General features: G+C 46.8%; 2 protein-coding genes across 2 annotated transcripts; both read right to left on the bottom strand.

Moving 5' to 3' along the window:
* Positions 1–806: 806 nt before the first annotated feature.
* Positions 807–4,298, bottom strand: LOC132591298 (extracellular matrix protein 1-like). The gene is made up of 3 exons (XM_060269372.1): positions 4,074–4,298; positions 1,674–1,891; positions 807–950 (listed from the first exon to the last, which is right to left on the bottom strand). The coding sequence occupies exons 1-3, from the start codon at positions 4,144–4,146 to the stop codon at positions 807–809; spliced, it is 435 nt and encodes a 144-aa protein (XP_060125355.1). The 5' UTR covers positions 4,147–4,298.
* A 10,139-nt stretch (positions 4,299–14,437) lies between these two features.
* Positions 14,438–26,389, bottom strand: LOC118076126 (extracellular matrix protein 1). Its single transcript, XM_035098712.2, has 7 exons — positions 26,189–26,389; positions 21,864–21,965; positions 20,910–21,253; positions 19,168–19,605; positions 18,417–18,637; positions 15,966–16,053; positions 14,438–15,672 (listed from the first exon to the last, which is right to left on the bottom strand). Exons 1-7 carry the CDS (start codon positions 26,256–26,258, stop codon positions 15,481–15,483), a joined length of 1,455 nt encoding a protein of 484 aa, XP_034954603.2. The 5' UTR covers positions 26,259–26,389; the 3' UTR covers positions 14,438–15,480.
* Between the last annotated feature and the right edge of the window lie 274 nt (positions 26,390–26,663).

The following is a 26,663-nucleotide window of genomic DNA, read 5'->3' as shown; positions in this document are numbered from 1 at the left end:
TATGATTAAACAGGGGTGGGCCCTCCAGATATTGCTGGATTCCAGATGCCACCATCAACCCCCCCCCAATTGTTGGTAGGGCTATACCATACATCGGCAACCTCCGGCCCATGGGCCAGATATGGCCCACAAAAGCCATTTATCTGGCCCACGAGCTGCCCGCTCGGCAAGTCCCCCGCACGCTGCACTAAACTGGCACAGTGCGGCTCGGGGAGTCGCCGAGTGGTGCTGGAAATGGCGCCTGCGCAGTCGTTGGAAATCACGTCTGCGCAGCCGCAGAAGCGATTTCCGGCAATGCGGCCATATGCAGAAGCCATTTTCGGCGCCCCGGACATGGGCAGCGTGGTGCTGGAAATACGGTAATAATGATGATGATGATGATGATGATGATGATGATGATGATGATAATTCTCTAGAAATCTCACCAAGATCTGGAGGTATCTGGTTTGGAGGAATTGAATTAAACTTCACCAACTACCGGTATACAAGATGTCACATGCCATGCTATGGAGTCCTTTACTGTATTTTGTGGGTGTCTAGGAACGGATTGTCACATGTTACATTGGTCATGTTACATTGGTCACATTTCATTTGCCAGAAAACCTCTTTTACACAGTTTTCAAATAAACATAAAAAAACACACACACACAAAAGTAAACATTTAAACAACCTCAGGCATAATGATTTATTGTTTTTGTAGGGAGGGATCAAGGCAGTTAAGAAACAGCTTCATGTTAATTGGAGTTACATAATAGGCATGTGCAAAGAAGCTGCAAATGTTACATAGGTCCCGACAGAATCACCCATCAGTTCTCGAAGTCGTAATTTGGGAAGGGGGACTTCTTGTCAAAACAGTTTTCCCTGGCGGCACCACTCTTTCCACAGCACTCATGCTGCACCATCTTTACTGCGCCTTGCTTTGTGCACATCTTGTTCAGGACGATAGACCACTGGACCAGGAGGGAGACAGGTGAAAGGGTCAATAAGATGGCTAACTAGGGTTTCATAATCTGGGCCCAAACTCAGAGCCTCTTTTTAATATGTGTCCAAATGTCTGTCTTGCAAAATGTGTGTGTGGGTGTGGATTTGCACTCAAAGCAGCAACAGGTTGAGAAGAGGGCAGCTTTGGGTCGTCTGCAGAGCACTCTCTGTACAACTGAATCCTAATTGCCTTCCCAATCACTTCCCATCACTCTGCCCGGACACTGAGATCCAGTGCCGAGGGCCTTCTGGCAGTTTCCTTACTGCGAGAAGCCAACTTACAGGGAACCATGCAAAGCAGGGCCTTTTCAGTAGTGGCACCCGCCCTGTGGAACGCCCACCTTTCAGATGTCAAGGAAATAAAAAACTATCTAATGTTTAGATGTGAAGGCAGCCCTGTTTAGGGAAACTTTTAATGTTTAATATATTATTGTATTTTTAATCTTTGGTGGAAGCCGCCCAGAGTGGCTGGGGAAACCCAGCCAGATGGGCAGGGTATAAATAATAAAATTATTATTATTATTATTATTATTATTATTATTATTATTATTATTATTGAAAGAAAAAATATGGAAAGATTACAAGTCTTTCAAAAGATAGCTAAGAGCAGCCACCCCCTGACCCCACAAGACCCCCATATTAAAGCAGTTGGCATATTTGTCAGGCCAAGGAGGAAAATGGTAAGCACTCACAGCTTTCTCGGCGCAAGGGAGTTGCTCCTTTTGCTTGCAACACATGTCCAGTGCGGATCCCACTTCGACGAGGACATCTTGCGTGCTGTAGACGTCTAAGAGATCTGAGTCTTTCAGGTCCTGGTAGTGCGACAGCTTCTTACCCCCACCCTTGCAGATGTTCCCGATATTCTTGGCAGTGGGGCGGGCAGGTGGGAATTTTTCTGGGTATCCTTCAACTTTTTTGGGGGAAGGTGAGAGAGAGAGGGATGGAAATCAAAGGACGCTCAATCACACCTCACCTGCCTTAGTTGAGAAATACTCTTTACAGAATATGTGGGCGAACAGCACTTTTGCTTGTTGCTCTGAAGAGCTTTTGACATGGGCGTTAGCTGCAGTTAGGATTTTAGTGGCCCAGCAATGGAAAAAGCCTGGAAAATCTGCATTTGGCTGAGCGGTATAAGAACTTCTGGACTTTGACTTTTGCGAGGGGGGAAATAATAGAAACTCTGTGTTTCTAGGGCGAGCAGAGGATCCAAAATGTTTTTAGGCCACCTGGTGGGATTTTATTTCCTACGCTTTGATCTTTAAAAAATTCCTTCCAGTACAGTGGTACCTTGGTTTAAGTACACAATTGGTTCCGGAAGTCTGTACTTAACCTGAAGCGTACTTAACCTGAAGCAAGCTTTCCCATTGAAAGTAATGGAAAGTGGATTAATCCCTTCCAGACAGGTCCGCAGAGTACTTAAACTGAAAGTACTCAAACCGAAGCGTACTTAAACTGAGGTTACAGGTAGGTAGCCATGTTGGTCTGACGTAGTCAAAATAAAATAAAATAAAATTCCTTCCAGCAGCACCTTAGAGACCAACTAAGTTTGTCATAGGTATGAGCTTTCATGTGCATGCACACTTCTTCAGATCCGCATGCACACGAAAGCTCATACCAATGACAAACCTAGTTGGTCTATAACAGGCATCCCCAAACTTCGGCCCTCCAGATGTTTTGGACTATAATTCCCATCTTCCCCAGCCACTGGTCCTGTTAGCTACGGATCATGGGAGTTGTAGGCCAAAACATCTGGAGGGCCACAGTTTGGGGATGCCTGGTCTATAAGGTGCTACTAGAAGGAATTTTTTTATTTTGTTTTAAAATTGGATAGTTAAGAGTACAGTATAAGATTCTGTGGACGTGTATAAATTTATATATATATATAAAAGGAACCAGGAGGAGGAGTTGGAGGAAGCAAATTAAGATGTATGATTTTGATTGTGATGTTCCTTTTTTGTTTTTTGTTACCATAAAATTAATAAATTGTATCAAAATGCAAGAAAAAAAGAAAGAGAAAGGCAGGAAGATGATTGTTATAGGCCTTGTGTGTCTGTGTGCATGCTTGCGTTCACAATGCAAGCAATCTTTCTCTCGCCCTCCTTATCTCTCCGTTATTACTGTATTCATTATTCCATTTCTTTACCGCTTCCTACCAAAGTCTCAAAGCGACATAGAAAACAATAAAATACATAGTAACACCACTTCAAATCAAATCAAATACATTGATGTATTCATATATGATTTTCTTTTGTTGCACATTAAAGTTTTGTGTTTTGTCTTGTTTAACTCTCTCTCTCTCTCTCTCTCTCTCTCTCTCTCTCTCTGCAGGGTGGGAGAGGGCAGGCTCATTTAATTTAATTTGATTTACTTTTAAAGACATTTTTAATTTGGGTTTTATACACAGAGAGAGAGGGTGGGGTGGGGTGGGGAAGCGACTGGGGGCATGGTCGCTGACTCAGTGGTGGCTGGTCAACTTCAGACATGTTTGGAGGAAAAGGAATATCTGGACCCCCTTTCCACCTGGCTTCAGGCCTGATTTGGTACCCAAAGAGCCTTGATGCACTGCCTGGCAACCTCTGAACAACGTCTGCCCTGCCCTGATGCTTGGGGAAATCAACACTGTGTCATCATCTTCCAAGAAGGCTGCCTTGCAAGGGGCGATTCTGAAGCCCACCCCCACTGTGCCAGCTTGCAGATATCACTCGGCAGGCTCTCTCCCCGTGGAACATCCTGCAGGCGTTTGCCCTAGTCTGGAACGAAGAAAGGGAGTGGGAAGCAAGCAAGCAAAATCTCAACTTGTACAGTGGTACCTCGCAAGACGAATGCCTCGTGCAACAAAAAACTCGCTATACAAAAGCGTTTTGCATTGCGCGAGGCGTCTCGCAAGATGAAGTTTTCTATTGCCGTCTATTGCCGCACTTCGCATGATGAAGCCGCTTTTTGCACCTTTTTCGTGTGTTTTTTCCGGTCGCGCGACCGCGCTTCGCAAGACGAAATTTCCGCTAGAAGAAACGGCTTGTGGAACAAATCAATTTCGTCTTGCAAGGTACAGTACCACTGTAGTTAGTGATAGATTCTCTTTGTAGGCATACCTGAGCCTGGAACAGATTGCCCCTGGACGAACCAAGAGACCAAGAGAAGAAGGACTTGCATCTTCATAGCCATATCGAAGTCGGACGGAGTTGGCTTCTCTCTCCTGGTTTGCGATTCTGTCTCCAGACAGTTCCTCTCTGCTCCTCCTTTTCCTTCTCTCTGCTATAGTTGCTGCTGGTTTATAAGAGAGCTATCCCTAACCCAGAAAAACATACAGTACAGTGCTCATTTATCTGTTCAGGGAAGTTTTTAATGTGTAACATTTTAATGTATTTTAAATCTTTGTTGGAAGCCGCCCAGAGTGCCTGGGGAAACCCAGCCAGATGGGCAGAGTACAAATAATAAATTATTATTATTATCTATGATAAGTTTTCCAGACAACGGCAAAGATAAATAGAAGAGAGAACATGATGAAATAATATAAGACAAAGGAGGGCTTTGGGGGTTGCATGTAAGAATGATCAACTGTTGCTAAGTGTACCCAAAATACAATTCTGTTTAAAGGTCTATGTTGGCTTTAGGGATTTTCTTTATAAAAAACTTGTTCTTTTATCCTTTCACGTGGCAGCTGATCTCCCTTGAGTTTGCAAGCCACATAGACCCACATAAAGACTAGGAGGTGCAAGAGAAAAGTTTATAAATAAGAAATCTCCCCCTCTGCCCAAAAGAAAAAGTCCTATGGGGTAACTACCGTGTTTCCCCCTTTTTAAGACGTAGTCAGAAAGTAAGCCATGGCAGCATTTTTTAGCATTAGTGAGATCTAAGACACCCCCCGAAAATAAGACATACCTCCATGCGAGACCGCCGAGCGCCCCAGCCAGCCAGAGGGGCCTGGAACTGGCTGCTGTTGCTGCAGAGAACGCATGGAGTGCCCTGCAGCGCCTGGCCTCTTCTTTTCTTTTTTTTTTTTTTTGGGCTGCCCGAGGCCTGCCGCCCCGCCACCGGAACCGGCGGTTGCAGAGCGGAGCGCTCCGAAGCAGCGAGCGCTCAGAGCGCCCTGCAGCGCCTGGCTTCTTCTTTTGCGGGGGGGGGGAGCTGCCTGAGGCCTGCCGCCCCGCCGCCGTAACCGGCGGCTGCAGAGCGGAGCGCTCCAAAGCGCCGAGCGCTCGGAGCGCCCTGCAGCGCCTGGCCTCTTCTTTTTTTGGGGGGGGGGAGGAGCTGCCCGAGGCCTGCCGCCCCGCCGCTATAACCGGCGGCTGCAGAGCGGAGCACTCCGAAGCGCTGAGCGCTCGGAGCGCCCTGCAGCGCCTGGCCTCTTCTCTTTTTGTTTGGCTGCCCGAGGCCGGCGGCTGCAGAGCGGAGCGCTCCGAAGCGCCGAGCGCTCGGAGTGCCCTGCAGCGCCTGGCCCCTTCTTTTGGGGGGAGAGCTGCCCGAGGCCTGCCCCCCGCCACCGGAAGCGGCGGCTGCAAAGCGGAGCGCTCCGAAGCGCCGAGCGCTCGGAGCGCCCTGCAGCGCCTGGCCCCTTCTTTGGGGGGGAGAGCTGCCCGAGGCCTGCCCCCCGCCGCCGGAAGCGGCGGCTGCAGAGCGGAGCGCTCCAAAGCGCCGAGCGCTCGGAGCGCCCTGCAGCGCCTGGCCCCTTCTTTTGGGGGGAGAGCTGCCCGAGGCCTGCCCCCCGCCGCCAGAAGCGGCGGCTGCAGAGCGGAGCGCTCCGAAGCGCCGAGCGCTCGGAGCGCCCTGCAGCGCCTGGCCTCTTCTTTTGGGGGGAGAGCTGCCCGAGGCCTGCCCCCCGCCGCCGGAACCGGCGGTCTGCAGCGCCGAGCCAGCAGCCTGCCGCCTCGGTGCCGCGCAGAGCGCCCAGCAGCACCCCGAACCAGTGGCCTGGCCCCTCCGAGGAGGCCTTAAGGTACCGTACAAGACATCCCCTGAAAATAAGACACCGTGTTCTTTTTTGAGTAAAAAAAGTTATAAGACGGTGTCTTAAAAAAGGGGAAACACGGTATGAAGATAAAATGTTTTGAATGGTGGGGGGGGAGAGTCAGGATCTCTACAGGGATACCTCAGGTTACGTACCTAATTCGTTCCGGGGTGCTGTACGTAACCCAAAAAGTACGTAACCCGCCTGATGCGGTTTACTCCTGCTGGCCACATGACCCAGAAAGCTGTCTGTGGAAAAATGCCGGCTCCCTCGGCATGAAAGTGAGATGAGCGCCGCAACCCCAGAGTCGCCTTCGACTGAACCATCCAGGGGTCCTTTACCTTTAACCTTTACCTTTACCATACGTGGAAACTTCTACAATACCACTTTAAACAGTCCCAGCTTCTCCCAAACCATCCTGGGAGCTGTGGTTTGTTAAGGGTGCTGAGAGTTATTAGGTGGAGACCCTTATTCGCCTCCCAGAGCAGTTTAATGACCAACGCCTCTCCCCAGCGAAGGGTAGTTCTGAGAGGGGGAATGAAATTATCAGTAATTTCAGCAATTTAAAACCTTTTGAAAATCAACAACCAGCTAAAAACCAGATCGAAGCACATGCCCCCCTCCCATGTTCTACATACACGTCCGGGTAAGGTAAAGGTAAAGGGACCCCTGACCATTAGGTCCAGTTGTGGACGACTCTGGGGTTCCGGTGCTTATCTTGCTTTACTGGCCGAGGTAGCCGGCGTACAGCTTCCGGGTCTTGTTGCCAGCATGTCTAAGCCGCTTCTGGCGAAACCAGAGCAGCGCATGGAAACACCGTTTACGTTCCCACTGTAGCGGTACCTATTTATCTACTTGCACCTTGACATGCTTTTGAACTGCTAAGTTGGCAGGAGCTGGGACTGAGCAATGGGAGCTCACCCCATCGCAGGGATTCGAACCGCCGACCTTCTGATTGGCAAGCCCAAGAGGCTCAGTGGTTTAACCCAAAAACGTTTTTAGCAAGTACCCCAAAGAGGACAGTGAAGAAGGTCCCTTGCCTGATGTCAATCAGCAGGGAGTTCCAAGTGTGGCTGAAGCCCTTCTAAATCATCCAGTCCAGTGCATACAAATGCAGAACGGGTATTACAGGGCAGCTGTAACAGCGCCGGTTCTGCGGATCGGAGGGGTCAGGGGGGCATAGAGGGGGCAAGGCAGGCACACTGGTGTTCTGATAAGAACATCATCTGGCGTTCTTACGACAGCCACACATAGTCCTCCCCCCCCCCAGCAGGTTGTCAGAATAAATGGACTCAGTTTGCATCTGTTCTTGTTGCCCTCTGCCTGCCTGCCCTCTTCCAATTCAACTCTTCTCTCTTTAGAAACCAGTGTTATAAGAATTTGAGGGGCCTTGAGGACCCAAGGAAGTAAGGGTTCTGACCCAGGAGGAGTCCGGGAACCCCAGCAAGAGATATGGTTAAGGAGCTCTTACCTTTTACCCTTTTAAGGTTAAGGAGCAAATGACAGAGACCACACCAGGACTTCCAAAAAAAGAAAGGTGATTCATTCCAAGACAGAAAAACCGGATTCAAAGCCAGAAAACCAAAAGCTGTTTCAACAGTGGTTCCCCCTCACATGGCAAGACGGAGCGAAGAACCCTGAACAAAGGGGGCTTCCAACTTTTATAGTATTCCTTCCCAATGTTACCAAATGACAAGAAAAGGGCGGGAAACAGCAGGGTGCAGGAGCGATCAGGTAAGTACAAAGGTTGATAGGTTTTCCTATGTGAGGACTTCAGTAGGACAATAGGTGTCATGGCTCTGATAATGATTATGCAAACATTTTATTTGTTCACAGGATGGAATCTCATCAGTAACACATGTCTTGAATAAACGGGTTTCCTTTACTGAGTTGTATATTGGTGTCATTATTCTTAGACAAGCTAGATGGCACTGTGGTAAAGGGGAACTGTCAAAGCGTGAGGGAAACAAGGGATTCTTCACAGACTTTTACCATGGGGGTAACTTAATTGAATATAGGAATGTACAGTAACTCTAAAAGATTGATACATAGGGTTTGATTCTTGGAAAAGGAAACAAGTACATTCGTTACATACATAAAGGAATACAGAGATACAATAACTAGTGGTGTAGGGAAGGTTACGTTCTAGCAATACAGATATATACGCGTTTTGAAGAAGACGTTAATAAAATACTTTAAAGTCTTGAAGTTTTCCAGCATAAAGGTAAAGGGAGGTAAAGGGAGGTCCAGTCGTGACCGACTCTGGGGTTGTGCGCTCATCTCGCATTATTGGCCGAGGGAGCCGGTGTATAGCTTCCAGGTCATGTGGCCAGCATGACAAAGCCACTTCTGGCGAACCAGAGCAGCACACGGAAACGCCGTTTACCTTCCCGCTGTAGCGGTTCCTATTTATCTACTTGCATTTTGACGTGCTTTCAAACTGCTAGGTTGGCAAGAGCTGGGACCAAGCAACGGGAGCTCACCCCGTCACAGGGATTCGCACCGCCGACCTTCTGATCGGCAAGCCCTAGGCTCAGTGGTTTAACCACAGCGCCACCTGGGTCCAGCATAAGACATATAAAAAGAATACTTTCAAAACTCTTGCCCTCTTAATACAATCAAACACATAACTTCCTACAAAAACATAGTTTTATTGGATCAATTTAAAGAGGGATTTAAGGTCCGGCAAGAGCTTCTCTCTGGGAAGGAAAATACTTTGAGGTGGAGATTTAGCAAGGAGATTGGTGTGAATGTGCAGATACCATTGCTGCAAGATCTTTGCAAGGCATATTGTTGGAAAGATTGCAAAGGTGCTCAGGTGACATTTATGCAAGGGGAGGTGAGAACGTTTTCCGGAGACAGTCTGGAGTTGAGTTGGGGATTTTCCCCCTCCCCCCCCACAAAGAGATGACTCTTCCTCAACCTTTTTCCCTGGTCTGAAAAATGGCTCCTGTCATGTCAAGGCAGCATTCCCCTCTCTGTACATTTGTGGTCTCATGAGTGTAATGTATAAGGTTCAATTCTCCACGACACATCCGCTCTTGTCACCCTCTGCCCACCTGCCCTCTTCCAATTCAACTCTTCTCTCTTTAGAAACCAGCCATTGTTATACTAGCTTTGGAGTGGTGGGGGCAATGCCGGGTGTTGTGGAGAGGGGTGGGGGGGGTGGATCAGCCCCCCCCCAGCCAGGGGGCCATTGTTTAGTCCAGGCCTAGGAGGACCCTCCCCTGTGATCTTAGCCTGGGTTTTTCTAACACGCACACTGTGTGTTTCTTTCCCCTGTGAACTTTGTGGCCTGAAAGGGGGATGTGTTGTTAAAAGGGGGCCTTGTATCAGCTGTGCGCTGTTTGCCTGGGATGGGTGCCCACCCTTCTGGCCGAGCTGCCCGGTGCGCAGCCCCACCCTCCTCCTCGATATGTTACCATGAGGCCCCCGGGACTGTTTGCTTTAAGCACAGCGGGTGCCAAGTCCCTCACTGCCATCGTGCAAAGTTTCATTCGCCCACTCCTGCACACACACACACACAAAACAAGTCCGTTCTCTCGCCATTCCAAAACAAAAGGAACTGGGATTATTTTGGTCGCTGGAAAAAACAGGTCAGCCTTGAAACAACAAGCCAAGGATTAGCTCACCGGCACGTCTTCTTAGAACAAAAATAAAATAAAATAAAATAAAATAAAATAAAATCCAAATCTGTGTGCGAGGGGAAGGTCCCAATTCTGAGATGGATCAGTATATGATATGGTTGGTTTTTCACTGCCCAAAGGGGCTGAAGCCATAGGAGAGCGTCTCCCCACTTTCCTTCCCAACTCTGGGACAGTCGGACCCTCCAAAATTAGTGTTGGACTAGGGCAGAGGTTGGCAACCTAAGGCTCATGGGCCACAAGCGGCCCACAGGGGTCATTTAACCAGCCCACAAGATACTAAAGTGGCGCAGCATGGCGTGGGGACTCACTTCTGTGGTGCTGGAATTCACAACTGCACAGGCGCAGACACCGAAAATCACGGGCGTGGGCGCTCACACACACACACCATCCGGCCCACAGAGGGATCTCCGCTGGAGTGAACTGGCCCAGGCGAGGTAAACCTTGCCAACCCCTGGACTAGGACCTGGGAGAGTTCGAGGCCCCAAATTCTCACTCTGGAAGATCTGGAGGTATCTGGTTTGAAGGAATTGAATTAAACTTTGCCAAGTATATAAGATGTCACATGCTATGGAGTCCTTTGCTGTATTTTGTGGGTGTCTAGCAGGGGTTCCCAAACTAAGGCCTGGGGGCCGGATGCGGCCCAATCACCTGCTAAATCCGGCCCACAGATGGCCCAGGAATCAGCATGTTTTTACGTGAGTAGAATGTGTCCTTTTATTTAAAATACCCGGTACATCTCTGGGTTATTTGTGGGGCATAGGAATTCGGTCATATTTTTTTTCAAAATATAGTCTGGCCCCCCACAAGGTCTGAGGGACAGTAGACCGGCCCCCTGCTGAAAATGTTTGCTGACGCCTGGTGTCTAGGAATGAATTGTCACATGTTACGTTGGTCACATTTCATTTGCCAGAAAACCTCTTTTACACAGTTTTCAAATAAACATTACTATCGATTTGGCACTTGGCCATGAAACCTTAGTATAGCGGCACAAAAAGAAGAAAAATGGATTCATACTTTCAGAGGAAAAGCTTGTCTACATTACAGATAAGTTGCAAAGCTGTTACATTGGCTACATCTTTTTTAAAAAAACACACTGGGTGAATATGCTCCATGGCAGGGACCCCCCCATGAGGAGCCTCGCTGCAGCATTCTGCACCTGCTGGAGTTTCTGGGACAGCTTCAAGAGCAGCCCCGCGTAGAGCGAATTACAGTAGTCCAGCCTGGAGATGACACATGGATCACTGTGACCAGGTCAGGGCGGGAAAGGTAAGGGACCAACTGCTTAATGACACATTTCTACATCCCTTTACTAAAGAAACCCAGTCTTACATCAGGGATACAAAACATATTATAACCCTTATTGAAAATTTGCATGTCACTCCACATAGTATAATTGCTACATGGGATGTTTCGTCTCTATATACCAATGTACCTCTGGATATAGTAAAATCTCAAATCCAAGAACTGCTAGTTGATCACAATCAGCCTTCTCCACCAGTGCATTTTTAATGGAGATTCTAGATTTAGTTCTATCTATCGAAATAATTTTTTCAGGTTTGGTTCGAAGTACTTCATTCAAAAACAAGGTATAGCCATGAGCTCCAAATGTGCTCCCAGCGTGGCTAAGATCTTTATGAGAAATTTTGATTTAGGACACATTGTTCATAATAACCTATACAGTGAATACATTTTGTTTTATGGTCGATATATAGATGATTTGATATTTATATTTTCTGGGGATATTTTTGAACCGTTCAACCATTGGATCAATAGTGTAAGTCCACACTTGACCTTTGAAAGAACATCAAGCCCACATTTTTTACCTTTCCTTGACCTAGAAATTTTTGTGGATCAATCAAGAATTAAAGTGCTTCCTGATATGAAAAGTACAGATAGAAACTCCTTACTACATTATAGATCTAATCATCCCAAACATCTCTGAGATAACCTTCCTTTAGGTCAGTTTCTAAGATTGAAACGCAATTCATCGGACTCACAGGACTTTAAAGCCCATTTAAAAATACTTTCTGCATCTTTATTTAAACCAGGTTATCCAAATTCTGTAATAACAACTGTCATCCAAAAAACACAATTAAGAGAGAGGTCGGCCCTTCTTACATCTGGTTCACATGTTAATATAAGATCTCTGTGTATTTACGCTTCCCTAGAATATAAACATATGACTTTCGAAATCGAGAAAATTATTAGGCGACATTGGCATATTCTTAAGGACATCCCTGGGTGTGATATGATTCCCCTTTCTGCCAAACGATGCACAAAGTTATTAAAAGATATATTGGTGCATATGGGTTTAAAACAGGCATCCCCAAACTGCGGCCCTCCAGATGTTTTGGCCTACAACTCCCATGATCCCTAGCTAACAGGACCAGTGGTCAGGGATGATGGGGATTGTAGTCCAAAACATCTGGAGGGCCAAAGTTTGGGGATGCCTGGTTTAAAATCTACACTCACACAATGCACGTTGTCTAGTCCTCCACGTGGTTTTTTTTTTAAGATGTGGGCATTGTACCTCCTGTAAATATGCACTGCAGGTAAAAGACTTTACCAACAAAGAAGGTTTTAAGTTCGTTTTACAGGCATTTGCCACAGGTGCTACTCCACATGTAATTTACGTGATTAGATGTCCCTGTGGGTTGTTGTATGTAGGTCATACTCTCAGACCTATCGAAGTAAGAATATCAGAGCACCGATCTAGATACTCCTTTAGTACAACATTTTATTGAAGCATCTCATTCGGATGAGAACTTGACATTTTTTGTAATTTGGACATATTTGGGTCCTGTAGAACGAGCTAAAAAAATCCTCCTGCAGAAAGAAACTAGATTTATTTTCTTACTTAATTCCTTACATCCCTCAGGTCTGAATACTGAAACTGATTATAGTTACTTTTTATGAGTTTGTACTAATGTTTATATGCACACCACCTGAGCATGGACCAAGTTTGTTTCACTTCTGTGGGCCATATGGGTCACTTTAAGAAATAAATTTTGTATCTGTGGATTGCTATTACCTTAGATCTGGAGATTGAAATTGATTATAGTTGTGTATGAGTTTGTATAAATGTTCACATGTATAACACCTGAGCATGGATTTAGAATCATAGAGTCATAGAGTTGGAAGAGACCACAAGGGCTATCCAGTCCAACCCCCTTTAGTTCGTTTTACTTCTGCTGTGCCAATTGGGCCACTTTAAGAAATAAATTTTGTATCTGTGGATTGCCAACACCTGTAACTGAAATCAATATTGTGCCTGTCCATATAACCCCACATTGCAACAGTTGCTGTTTATTGCAGCTACTACTATGCTTGGGACCCTTGTACCTACGGGACCGCCTCTGGTATGCCCTGCGGAGGACCTTAAGGTCCACAAACAACAATATTCTGGAGATCCCGAGCCATAAGGTGGCTAGATTGGCCTCTACTAGGGCCAGGGCCTTTTCAGTATTGGCCCCAACTTGGTGGAACGCTCTTTCACAGGAGACCAGGGCCCTGCGGGATTTGTCATCTTTCCGCAGGTCCTGCAAGACAGAGCTGTTCTGCCTGGCCTTTGGGCTGGACTTAGTCTGACCCCTGTGTTTTTCTTCCCTCATGGTTTGGATTTATGGACTACTTGAAATGAGGCTGCATTTTAAATTTTAATATTGTATTTTAATCTGTATTTTAATTAATTGCTTTTTATGTTTTATTGTAATTTTATTGGTGTTAGCTGTCCTGAGCCCGGTTTTGACTGGGGAGCGCGGGGTATAAATAAAAATTTATTATTATTATTATTATTATTATTATTATTATTATTATTATTATTAGACCCACAATCTTGTTACATCATATATGGCAGGCATCTCCAAACTTTGGTCCTCCAGATGTTTTGGACTACAATTCCCATCATCCCCGACCACTGGTCCTGTTAGCTAGGGATCATGGGAGTTGTAGGCCAAAACATCTGGAAGGCCGAAGTTTGGGGATGCCTGATATATGGTATGTACAGTTGTTTATAGTACTGTATTTATATTATTCTTCCTGTTAAAATGTGAGAGACTACGACATTGTATTTATTTGCATTACTCAGAACTTGTACCACTGATGAAGCCCAGAACGGCGAAACAAGGCCAATATTCTGGAAATCCTAGTCTAGACTCTGTGAAAGGATTCTGTGCAACTGTAACAAGCTCCTGTGTGGACTGTTTGGACAAATAGACGCTAGTACATGTATGGACCTCATGAATGAACTTATCTGTGAATGAACTGATCTACTGGGTCTTCTGCTTACTCCGTTTAACTTTATGAGTTATTTCTGTCAAACTCTGTAAGATATTTGATATGGTATAGTGAATAATATATTTTATGTGGCCATGTGTGTTTTGGCACGGTTCTGGGTGTCCCCAATGTTCCAGATTAAGCACCCATTTCCGCTTGACTTTTGCTAAATGCATTGGCACTCAAAACCCATTTGGTGGCTGTTCTTGCCATTTCGATCAGAGGCTGCTTTCTTCCTTATACCCAAAACAATGGCAAAATTACTTGCTGTGGATGGCTTACTTTGTGTGTCTGTGTAATGTATGTCTTTTTCATTCAATGGCATGACCTGTCCCTTTGCGTGATTGAGAAGGAACAGCCAACACTTTTGTTCTCCTCCTATTGTTCATTGCCACATACGCGTTTTGAGAGAATTTCAGAACTACCATGGTACCAAGGGTGCATTGCAGTAATCCAACCTCAAGGTCACTTAACACATGTCTATCCCTGACCAGGAACAGAGCTGGTAAACCAGCCTGACTTTTTCCAGTGAAATTTCCCCAAATAGATATATATTTAAGTAAAATAAAGAAGTCAAAGGAAAGGATTCATCTAAAAAGTGGTTTATTAGAGCCCTTTGCCTTGGGCAGATATCCGTACAAGCACTTCACTACGATATGAAAACATGGACTTCTGCGAGCTCAGTTACAGCTGGGAAACAAAGATCGAGATGCAATGGTGTGACTTGGCATCGTAATCCACAAACTCCCCTGTACAGTGTTTGCTTCTGGGCTAGTGTGTTTTCTGGGCATGTTTCAATAACCATTACACCACACCAATTCTTTCCTTGTTGTTTTATCCACCGTCCCCACAATCATTCCTGATTCCCAGAGCCCTGTTGGTAGGGCTGTACCTGCCTAAGATCAGCAGAAAAACTGCTCAGAAATAAAAGTTCCCCTTCTCCAATCCTTCAGGCCCTGTGCTCCTGCTCCACTTTCTTCACTATAAAACCAAAAGCACTGGCACCCATCCACCTAATTGGAGACCATCCTGATCAACTTAAGTTTTGCACAAATCCAAAAGCAGACTATGGAGCAGAAGGCACAGCTCCAAATAACGATGATGACAAAGATCTTCCAGATATCTCACGAAGATCTGGAGGTGTCTGGTTTGAAGGGAATGAATTAAACTTTGCCAGTTGGCCAATATGGTGGTGTGGGAGGAGGCACTCCCTAGCAAGAGAAATCCTCTCTCTGCTTTCCCCCAAACTCCCCTTTTGAATCAAAACACCTTTTTAGCACTTTGGTGACGGAAGACAAAAATCAGATAGAACCTTTTCTTTAATAAAAAAAAAAAAGGACTGAGATGTTTTCCTTGGGTCACGACTGCCTAGAATTTAAAGTGCGTACCAGTGAGGGCTTTCAGAGGCCCCCTTAGTGAGAGGTCAGTGTGTGCAGATTGCTTTTCACTCCCCCCTCCCTGCTTTGTCTTGGGGAGGGAGCAACGTCTTGGATAGTTGATGGTCTCTATAGGTCAGGGAAGCAGCTAACCCACTTCCTGGAAGCATGGAACTGGAACCAGCCAGAGAGAGGAGAGGACAGAGGAAGGGAAGAGGCACATTTCAGCAGTAGGGGGAAAGTCTGTTCTGATTCACACGGATGGCACCGGCACCGGCACCGTTGGGCGGGTGATCTGCACGGAACTAGCAATAGACACGTTGTTCAGGTAGTTGACATTGAAGCAGTTGCTGCGGGCCTCGCCCTCCAACTGGGGACAACATTCCTTGGGGTCTTTCCAAGTCTTCTTCTGGGAGCTGCAGAGTGCCACAATGAACTGGGATTTCTGGGGGGAGGAGAAATAACCACATCAAGTTAAAGAGGCAGGGACGTCAGTGTTACTCTCTTTTCTGAAGCGGTGGGACATCATTGCCACCCATCACCACCTGGAGGGTCACAGGTCCCCACCCCTCTTTTATAGGCAGAGGAGGGAGGGGTGAAACACAAGTTAAAAGCAGAACCCCTCGTGCTCAGGTCATACTAGGCTGCTCCTAAATCAAGATCCTTGCCAACACCGCCCCCCAACCCTTTCCTTGTTCTTTACAGATGAGTAACTGCTTCCTCCAACCAATTACTCACCACATCCTCAGCACACTGTGTCCTCTCATTGCCCTGCAACTTGCAACAGGGTTCTGTGATGTTCTGGACCAAAGCAGGGATGTTTCTCCTGGAGAACAATGTGAAAAAGTGGTTGTGGTTATAAAAATATACTAATGGAAAATGCCCTGCAGATGGGCAAGGCAAGTTAAACATTTATGCCACACATAAGTCTTGATCAACACGTCAACCATTTTGGATGGAAAATTCTCTTCTTTCTTCCTCCAAATTTTCTGTTATCTGTATTTAGAGACTGGCAACTCTATCAAATTTCAGTTTCCCGCAGTTTCTAATTTTTCAAACCATAAGTTCAGTTCATCATGTTTCCACATCAGCTTGCAAATATTTTTTTCCTTTAATGTCCCCACAAAAATTCATCAGAATTTCAGTGTGAATTTGTCCTAACATGCACATCTTTGCAAAGCAATTTCCTCTAGTATAATGCATAGCTGTATGTTACGTTCACTAAAATATGGATTTTATTAGTATGCTTCAACAAAATATATGCAATTTTCTACACACTGCAAAATTTGAAGAAGCACGAATCTTGGCTGTGGTTCAATTCACATATCATTCCTGGAAGTGCAATTTAGGCTTATTTGAAACAGCAAACATGAGGAGTGAATTTCTCTCCCATTCCTCCCTGTCTTCAGCTAATAAGACTAGGTGGACTGGAGGAGGATGAGGATCTCGAACTGTAGACGGGGAATGGTTTGGGCAAGGGGGAGGGGAAGAGAGAAATCACTTTCGGTTTCAGCCACAAGAGGGAGCAACAACCCTAGGTTTGACTTAATTATCCAGCCTTCGTTAAATTAATTATTTCCGAACAGCACAGTTTAACTTTTTTGAAAGCCACACTCAAGGCTTGCTGCCTGCAAGCAAATTGTTGATACCAGAGGTGGCTGCAATCTCCGCAATCTGTATTCCGCCCAGTTGGAATAACAGTCATTATCAGAAGCATATAGGGCAGTGCATTTTTCAAGCTTTTCAGAGCCTGTCACCCTCTTATCAACCCTATAAAGTAGGCCACGAGGGCAGCAAACACAGTGACTCTTCCTGCTCTTGGAGGCAGTGGCGTCACAATGGGGTGGGGGGGCGGTGCGCTCCCAGTGGCATGTCTCTGGGGGTGACAAGGTGGCACCCCGCCACGGCGGCGTGAGCAGCCACCGCATGTAGAGGATCCTCCGTTCGCGAGCAGAGGATCCCGCCCCTCCCAGCCTCCCTCCCTCCCCGGCTCGTCATAAGCTGCTCCCGCTTTGCCGCTTTACAGTGAGCCAGGGAGGGGCGGACGGGAGCCACGGCTCCCTCTCCCTCCCTCCCTCCCTCCCCGGTTTGCGGTAAAGCGGCAAAGCAGGAGCCGCTTACGGTGAGCTGGGGCCTCCCTTCCAAGCCTCCCTCCAACCCCAGTTCGCTGTAAGCGGCTCCCGCTTTGCGGCTTTACAGCGAGCCGGGGAGGGAGGAAGGGAGGGAAAGGGACGGACGGGAGCCGTGGCTCCCAAGAGGACGCAGCTTTGCCAGTGCCCCAGAAAAGCGGGGTGTGTGGGGTGGGGGTGACAAAAAAATTTCCACACCGGGTGCCACCTGGGCTTGCTGCGCCTCTGCTTGCAGGTTCTCCTACTACTGTGTGTGTTAGTGTGCATATGCACACATTTTTACATGCAATGTATACTCTATTTCAGGCATGTCGTCGTCTACTCCCACTATAGAAAAACTGGCAGTGATCTACCCATTGGATTGACCAAAGTTGTTGAGCTTTTTGGGGGGAGGATGAGCCAATGTGGAGCTTTTTTTGGGTGGGTGGGTGGGTGGAGTCAGGATACCAGGATCGACCAGGGACGTCCCGCGATTGACCAGTAGATCACTATCGACAGGTTGGATAGGCCTGCTCTATTTGTAAGACGCTTTCCTCAAAACATGGCATCTTTATACCACTTCCTACTGACAGATGCCCTTTTCACACTCCCACCCCACCCCCTCCAGTATAGGCATTCTTAAACACACTTTTCTAGCTGGAGAAGTGCATGGCTCAAATCGGAAAACCAAACTTCTCCAACCTCCCCTGCATTCTACATCCTGACAGCCCAGCAGAAGCCTGAAGCCCTCTTGAAACTCCACTGCCCTCAGAAGTTTGGGAGTTCTGTGTGACAGCCCCCAAGTCAAGGAATTCCCTCCCCACAGAGCTGCGTCCGGCACTGTCATTATGCAGTTTCTGTCATGTATTGGAAGAAGATGCACCTTTCAAACCTGGCCTTTGATACCTGTTATATATCTTTACAAGAGCCACCCTTTCCCATGACCGCCACTTGTTGGTTCAAGTGTTCCACAAACTGGAAACTGTTTGTGATACTGAACTTTAAATTGCTGTAGCTCGACCTGGGACCTGAAGGGGAAGGGCAGGTAAGTAACTGAAACGGAATAAATAACCATACTTACTGCTTGGTGAGAAGCGTGAATTGGCCACAGAGCGAGTCCAGGAGGTCCGGGGTGACCTGACCGAGGTTGACCTGTTGAATTTCCTGGTCGTAGGCTGGGTATGGTGCCAAACGGGCAAAGCAACCATAACGGGCCTCCCCTGCAGGGACTTTACAGCAGAAGTGTGGCCTGGTCTTCACAGAGAACTCCTGCTTGCAGTACTGGGTCATAACATTTTCCCACTGGAAAGCAAAGCAAAATGGAGAGGTCATGAAGGAGGGACACCCTCTAGAGATGAGCAAAAACCCATCAGTTTCTTGCAGCTCCTTGCGGTCTACAAATCTTAAGTTCAGTTCTCTACAGTCCTCATGAAAATTCGCTAGCACTCTTATTTCAGTTTCTTCCTAATATGCCCATTTTCGTATGCTACGTATGTGTTCGCAAAGCAGTTTCCCTAATATAAAGCATTTTTGCATTTACTAATATATACCATTACTGTATATGCACACTTTACACATCCGTGTACCTGTTCATTGGTTGGAAAAAGCAACAAACTTCCCAATGGTTAGCCTGCAGAACTGCAAAATTCCAAAATTCCACACTGGGTGTTACCCCAAATCAAGGACAAATCCTTCATTGTGAACTGCTCAGATGCTTTGGCTGCATGGGAGAGGCACCTTGTGTTCCATAAAGCATGGAATGCTGGGAGAGAAATGCATGCTGGGAAAAGACCCAAGCAGGAGCTTCCAGGCGTGCCTCCTGACTCACTCACCCCTTTGTGGGCACAGCCGGCATCCTCCTTTCGGCAACATTTCCTAAACGCATTTTCCAAGCGGTTCACAGCCTGGGCTCGGCGCACCAACCAGCCAAAACGTGACCGTGGGAAGATGCTGGCCGGGAAGGTGGGGCGGAATTTACGCAGCTTGCAAATATTTTTGATGTTGGCGCTGGTGGGCTCTCCAGGAGGAAAAGTGACCTGTAGAAGCTTCGGTGGGTTGACCTGCTCCAGGGGTATGCAGCGTGAAGGATCACTGCAGGCGACCGGCTGTGATGGGCCTTGACCATCAGAGCTCTTGAAGTTGTAATTCGGAAAGAGGGACTCATCGTCAAAGCAGCGATCCCGGCTGGCACCTTCCAGCTTGCAGCAGTGGTAAGGCCTGGTCTTTATCGATAATTCCTTGTCGCAGAACTGCTCCAGAACATCTGACCACTGGAGCAGGGTGGGGAGAGATTAATGGGTCAATGAGACGGCTAAGCAGAGCTTTTATAATCTGGGCCCAAACTCAAGAGGTCTGCTTTTGATACCACATGTCTCTGTCTGTCCTGGGATGTGCAAGGCGGCAGCAGACTGAGGGCAGATTTTGGCCGTGTAAAGAGTGAATTTGCCTCAACCACAGCATGCCCTACCAACACATCTGGAGGGAGAGGAGAAGCAGCTTCAAAGGCCAACCTGTGCAAAGTTGTGTGGACCTCCAAAAGCCCTTTGAAAGGAGTCCCATAGAGGCTTAGCTTTTTGCTCCAACTTTTGAAAAGCTGAGGATGCATCCATCATACAAAGGCATTGTTGGCCTTCACAACCAGTGCAGTATCTGAGCATGTCACAACCACCACCGAAGGGTGGTTCATTCATTCACATTCTCACAGCCCAGACGAAGTGCCTAGAATCTCGCCATCAGATCTCAGTTGTGTAGAAGTCACCTTTTACCGAATAGAATACCTCTGCGTTCCTCTTACTGCATGAGGAAATACAATGGCTTGGCCACAGATGTTCCCAACCCTGATAAGAGCATAAGATTAACAAATTTGGGGTGAGAATGACCAGACCTTAGAGACTGGGATTTCCACCAAAATGCTCAGTAGGGCATGTTCAGCATCAACAAAATCCATGCATGCAAGACTCCTCCTGCCTTTTAAAAAAATGATGGAAAGAATTCAAGTTCAAAACCAGTCTTTCCAAGGAGAGATAAAACATCCTGTAATATGCCTAAGAGCAGCAGCCCCTGCCCCCACAAGGCCCCCGTATTACAGCAGTTGCCGTATTTGTCAGACTGACAGCAACAATAGTTGATCAGATGTTGGACTGAGACTCCAATCAGCCCTTATTCAGCATGGCTGGGTGACGGTGGGAGCTGGATTCGGGCAACAACTGGAGGGCCACAGATGTTTCCCAACCCTGATAGGCACATAAGATTTACAGATCTGGGCTGAGAACTGTCGGTCTGCAGAGGCTGGGATCAAACCAACAGTCCCTTTTTAAAAGTTTTCACCCAGATTCTCAGTAGTGTGATTTCAACACCGACAAAGCGTAAAAGAGAGGTTTTTAGACTTTCCCCAAAATATAAATAAACGGTGGAAATAATTCAAGCTCAAAACCAGTTTTCCAAAGAGCAGCTAGGAACATAATGTGTCTTAAGAGCTGCACCTCCTGACCTGTAATGTGCCTAAGAGAAGTGCGCCCGTTATCACAGCAATGCCATATTCGTCAGACCAGGAACAACAACAGTATCAACTCACCACACTCTGGCAGCAAGGGAGCTTCTCGCTGTCGGACAGCTGGCAGCACCGGCCCAGCCCGTCCTCCATGCTGTTGAGGGCATCTCCCTGGCGGCTGAGGTGACCGAAACCTGTCTGGGGCAAATTCCAGGGCCCGTAGAAGAGCTTCTTCCTCCCTTCATTGCAGATGTTGCCAATATTACTGATGTCAGGTTGGGCAGGTGGGAATTCGTCCAGTCTATAGCGAGGGGGGTTCCGGGTGCACCCGAAGGCACTGTTGCAGCTGGGCCTCCTGCCCCTTGGGTTGAGGGGAGAGGATAACCGTGTCTGGGGCTCCCCATTGACTAGCAGCGGGATGTCAAACTCTGGGGAAGAGGAAAGAGAGGGATGGAAATCAAACAAGGCGCACTCACACCTCACGTGCATTAGCTGGGAAGTGCCCATTTTGAAACTAAACCTTTAAATATTTCTAATTTTGTTTTTTTATTATCTTGGAGGCAGTGGAAGTATAAGTCTATGAATATTATTTCTTACTCTGCGGGAGATTTCGTTATCAGGTGCCTGTAAGGATAAATACAGGCGTTTGAGAATTTCTGAGACATCAGCAGTCACTATTTGGGTCCCTGTGTGGCAATACTTTCCCTTTCAGACTTACATAACAATAAGATAGACATGGTAAATTTGTAGAACTGTAAAGTTGGAAGGAATCATGAGGCTCATCTAGTCCACCCCCTTGCAATGCAGCATACGTTTGCCCAACATGGGGCTCAAACCCTGAAATTAGAGAGAGTCTCGTGCTCTGACTGAGCTACCCCAGGTTGGTATTATCTATTCAAAACAAATACACCAATCTGTTCCTGTACAATTCTCTCTTCTTGCACAGCCCAAGGTTTTTTTGAATAACCTTTTCCCGGAGAAACTGGCCCCAATCCCCAGCATGGATTGTAATTAGAACGGAGAACCTTGAACCCTCACCTTCCAGTTCATCATTATCTAGTGGCCTCTGAAGCAGAACCTCCCGTGGGATCTCGTCAGGAAGTATTTCCTCTTGCATAATTGGCATCCCAAGTTCAATAACTAAAGAGAGAATTGAGGAGGAGGGATTAGAAGATGTTTTTAAGCAACAACAACATTATTTACTGAATGGATACCCCTCCCTTTCATCTCTAAGGCTTCCAGGGTGGCAAAGAGACACACAATTTAAAAACAATGTTCTGACTTGGCATAGGCAGCTTCCTATGTTGCTTCCTATCTTTTTTCAGAACCATGAGGACTGGAACCTTACTTTATTTTAAAGGAGGAGTGCTATGGCTCAGTAGCAGAGCACAGGTATGCTTAACCGCAACTCCAGAGTGGAAGTGGTGTGTTGATCAGGAAGTTGCATGAATACCCCCCCCCCCAAAAATATTGTACCCTGTACTGAGAGAAGTCAGGACTTGGCCCCCAGGGCATCAAGGCCAAATTAAAACAAACAACCATAACATAAGAACATGATTTCCTTAATATTTGACTTAAGCCATGTGGCCACTCTGCTCAGATTTGGTTGGGGCAGAGTTCAAACAGAAGGGAGACTTTGATTGGGGCCGGTTCTACTACGTGGCTGCCTCTAGTGGCAGGTAAGACAGCGTTAAGGAGGTGTTGGCCCCGAGTTCCCTCAGAAGCAGTGGAGGATACTGTCCTATGGATGGTATCAAACCCAAGTTCTAGTCAAAGTAGACCTATTGAAAACAGTGGGCTTAGCTCAGTCATGCACATTCAATTTCAGTGGGTCTAGTCCGAGTAGGATTAACACTGAACACAACCCCAATATTTTAAATTGTTTTGCCCAGGGGCCTCATTGTGTAGGATAGATTTAAAAAAAAAAAAAAAAGTGGTGCCAGAACCAAGTCTTTCTTGCTACGGTTAATCAGGTTGGTTAATCAACTTCCTCTTGTCAATTACAAGTGCAGCTCTCGTGGATGAGTAAGCACAATCAATTCCAAAAGAAGAGGAAGTCAAGACACTCTGCCACCCGCTAATTAACGCTTGCGGCAATGATGGAAGTCTGGCTCGCTCCGTGGGGCCAGTTTCCTGGGCAGACTCAGCCTGACTACTTTATCTGTCTCATACATATTTTGTCCTTGAGTTCCTGTGAAGGTTTCTACCCATTCCTTTGCAGCATGGCTCCTGCGGCTTCAAAAACAGGTGCTAGACAGGCAGAGATTCTACAGGTGCAGCAATTGGGGGGGCGGAGAGAGAGAAATGGCCAGTTGAGTTCCTCAGTTCCACATCTGGAAAGCCACAGAGATGCTTCTCTACCCCTGATCTACCGGTAAGTGACCAGCGATGTGCTATATGACATTTCATCCCAAGTCTCTGGCAAATGTGTGTCCTTCCATGTAATATTGTGTAGGGTCTCAATAGTAACCAGATTGGAAGGAGAAGATTGCTGCACACACACCATACATTTTAAGCATACCCTGAGCAAACTACAGTTCCCAAGATTCCTTGTGGGGAGTGATGTACTTTAAATGCATGTATGACGAGTCTAGTTGGTTTAGGGACAGAATGAGAAAAGCCAGCTTATTCTTCTGGTCTTGCAGGGTGACGTTGCCATTGTGGCAGGGAAAAGTCCTCTGGCATCGAGAGCCGCTTTAAGTTCTCTGCAAATAATGGCTTCAGAATCCTCTCCCTGCTTAGGGAAGGTAAATATTGTATTGTGCGTGCCGAGGGAATGAGATCTAGAGGAAGTCACCCACCACAAGGTCTCGGGCTACACCTGACATGTGCGTTCTTAACGTGCACACCCCTTTTCAAAACAAGTAACAGTTTACTCTCACATCCAGCGCAGTGCTTTTGTACAATTTGCACAGCCAAAATTCCTGCTGGTTGCTCCTCACAGCAAGAAGATGGCAGGGTGGTTGCAGCATCCTACCCTCACATCAAGGGAGGGAGGTTCTAGGTCTGGTATAGAAAGACTTCAGGTTTGTGGAATCTACTTTGTGGTGTGTGGCTTTTTGTTTTAACTAAAAAATCCAAAGTTCCAACAACAAGAGATAGGTGCACAATAGAGACTGAACCTTGTGGACATATGCTAAGAATTAAGGAACAAGGGTGTCTCTGAGCATGTACTGAGACCAGATGGTCAGTACTAGAATCAGGATAAGAAGTCCTTCCTTTCAAAATTCCACTTCTGGTCACCCTACGTTCTTTTTCAGCATCTAATGGGGGGCGTGTTTGGGTCATTCTTGTTGGGGATCAAAAGCTCTTGCTGAACCACCCAGTAGAGTGTGATTGACTGGTACTGCTCCCAAGGATGCTACTATTGAAAAGGTCTCTGTAGCCAATTGTTTATGCTGTGCAGGAGGGCAAGGGGCCTGACCACACTGATGCTTTCAAACATCCCAGGTGATAAATAGCAGAAACTTCACTTCCTTCCTTCCCCGCAACCCAGCTTGTCCTCCAAGCAATCACCAAGAAACAACAGACCTTCCAAAATGAATGACCAACTTCTGCACTCCCTTTGTTTACTTTGAGGTTCAGGGAAACATGCAGTGCATGCTGGAAAATCAGAGCCACTGTGCTCCACTAGACAGCGGACTAAGCTTGGAGACCTCAGGAGCCTAGATCCCAGGGCTTGGCTCTGCCATGGGACAAATTATCCAATGCTTCAGCCTCAGTTTTCCTCATATGTAAAATGGGAACATCTGTAGTGGCCTATCTGAAAGGGTTACTGTGAGAAAAGGCAACGTTTTGGATTTTAAATTTTTGGTTGGGACACACATACACATGCATTTTGGGAGGGTTCTATTTTCTCTGTAACTCAAGATACACAAAGCATCTTGGACACCACAGTACAGTACTATTCATTACAATCTAATATGTTACGGCATGTGTCCCTTCAATCCAGAGTTGTTCTTGTATCTGATACTTCTTCTTTTTCTCCTCTTTTTTTTTGCAGAGGGAAGGAATCATTTAAATTTTAAAACATTGCAACACAATTTGGCTGGAAAAAACCAACAGCAAACAAGATGACAGATTTCACAAGGTTAATCAGGAGATTTTTCAGATCCAAAACCAGTGCCACATTTTTTTCCAGTTAAAGCAAAGTTCAACATGTAATGGGATTGAAGCTACTGAAAATCATGATTTATCGCCTAGTTGTGCTAAATTTCACAATGCCTAGAGTGTTTGGATTTTTTGCCTGGAGGCCTTGAAAAAAATTGTCAAATACTTAGAGGATCAGCAAGTGTGTAAATAATTGGTTTTCAGTTCCAAATCACAGGACTGATGATAGATGTGTTGTTTTGAAGCCTTATTCAGCCTGAGCCACTAAGACAACAGCAGTTCTGAAACATGATTAAGGAAAGAGATGAACAATGCCGAATGATTTCGGAGCACCCAGCGACACAAATAAACATAAAAAGATAAAGTACAGGCTGTGAATAGCTCCTGGATCTGTGCTCAGAGAATAAAATGAGTGCTGTCCTGAAATTTCAAAAGGTAGGGAGACCCAAACCTTTGAGAAAACTGGGGTAGATTGCAGAACCCTAAACCAGGCACCTCCAAACTGCGGCCCTCCAGATGTTTTGGCCTACAACTCCCATGATCCCTAGCAAACAGGACCAGTGGTCAGGGATGATGGGAATTGTAGTCCAAAACATCTGGAGGGCCGAAGTTTGGGGATGCCTGCCCTAAACAAACTACAGTTCCCTTGGGGTGGGGGTGTGCCTGAAATGTGTGGTGCCTATGCAGCCAGAGGTTTTCCCCTCCAGTGACAATAAGGTACTCTCTCCAAGTAAAAAAAAATAGCTGGAAGGTGGGGGAGAATAGGCAGTTTCAGAGAAGAAGTGCACAAGCAGGGAAGGATCCAGAAGTTTAAAATGTCCCCCTTGCTTTATAGGAGCATGGCACTAACCCACATAAGGCTGTGTGCATGGCTTTCCCCACCCACAACTCCTGGGAACTGTAGTTTCTCAAGGGTGCTTGGAATCATAGGTCTGTAAGGGGGCAAACTACATTTCCCATGTGTTTATGCGTGGCGGTGCTAATAGAGGAATAAATGTGCTTTAAAGGTATGGTGCGTTTGCAGTCTAATGCACTGGTTGTTCCAGGCTAATAGGCAACACGGAGGGCGTGAGGAAAGTGCCAACCTAAAGCCCACTGCCGCCATGCCAGTGTGCAGCTCTCGTTTGGCAGCTCTCACCTTGCCCTGCAGACACCAGCCCTAGTTTGCAACAGGGAAAGCGAGGACAGGAAACAAGTAAGCAAGCAAGGTCCCAACCTGTCATAGTTTGTGATGGGCTCCCGTGTAGGCTTACCTTCTGGCTCAAGAGTGGCAGACTGTGCCAGGACTAGCCAAGAGGCCAGGAAAAGGACCAGCATCTTCATAGCAGTCCCGAGTCAGGAGGAGTCTTGCTTCTCTCAGGGGCTGTGCTTCTGGCTCCAGGTGGTTCCTCTCTGTTCCTTGTTGTTGCCTGAGCTGCTGTTGCTGGCAGCTGCTGCGCTCTTTTATAAGGCTGGAGCCTGGCAGGCGAAAACTGAGTCATCGGCTGACGTAGGGAGACACGCCCTGGGTGCTCATGAGCTAGCAACCCACTACCACCAAAACCACAAGTGGGGGGTGGGGGCAGGAGGAAAGAAAAACAGAGGAATTTTCCTCCTCCTCCTCCTCTCTCTGCCCCCTCCCCACCCTCAAGCCCAACTCTGATTCCTTATTAAGGATCAGATTTCAAAGCAACTACTAAAAGATAAATAAAAGAGGAAGGAGAACATTCACCGCCTATTATGAAATTA

The sequence above is a fragment of the Zootoca vivipara genome, chromosome 17 (assembly GCF_963506605.1).
Source record: "Zootoca vivipara chromosome 17, rZooViv1.1, whole genome shotgun sequence".
NCBI lineage: Eukaryota > Metazoa > Chordata > Lepidosauria > Squamata > Lacertidae > Zootoca > Zootoca vivipara.
Note: the sequence above shows the minus strand (reverse complement) of the source record. Positions and strands in the feature narration are given on the sequence as shown.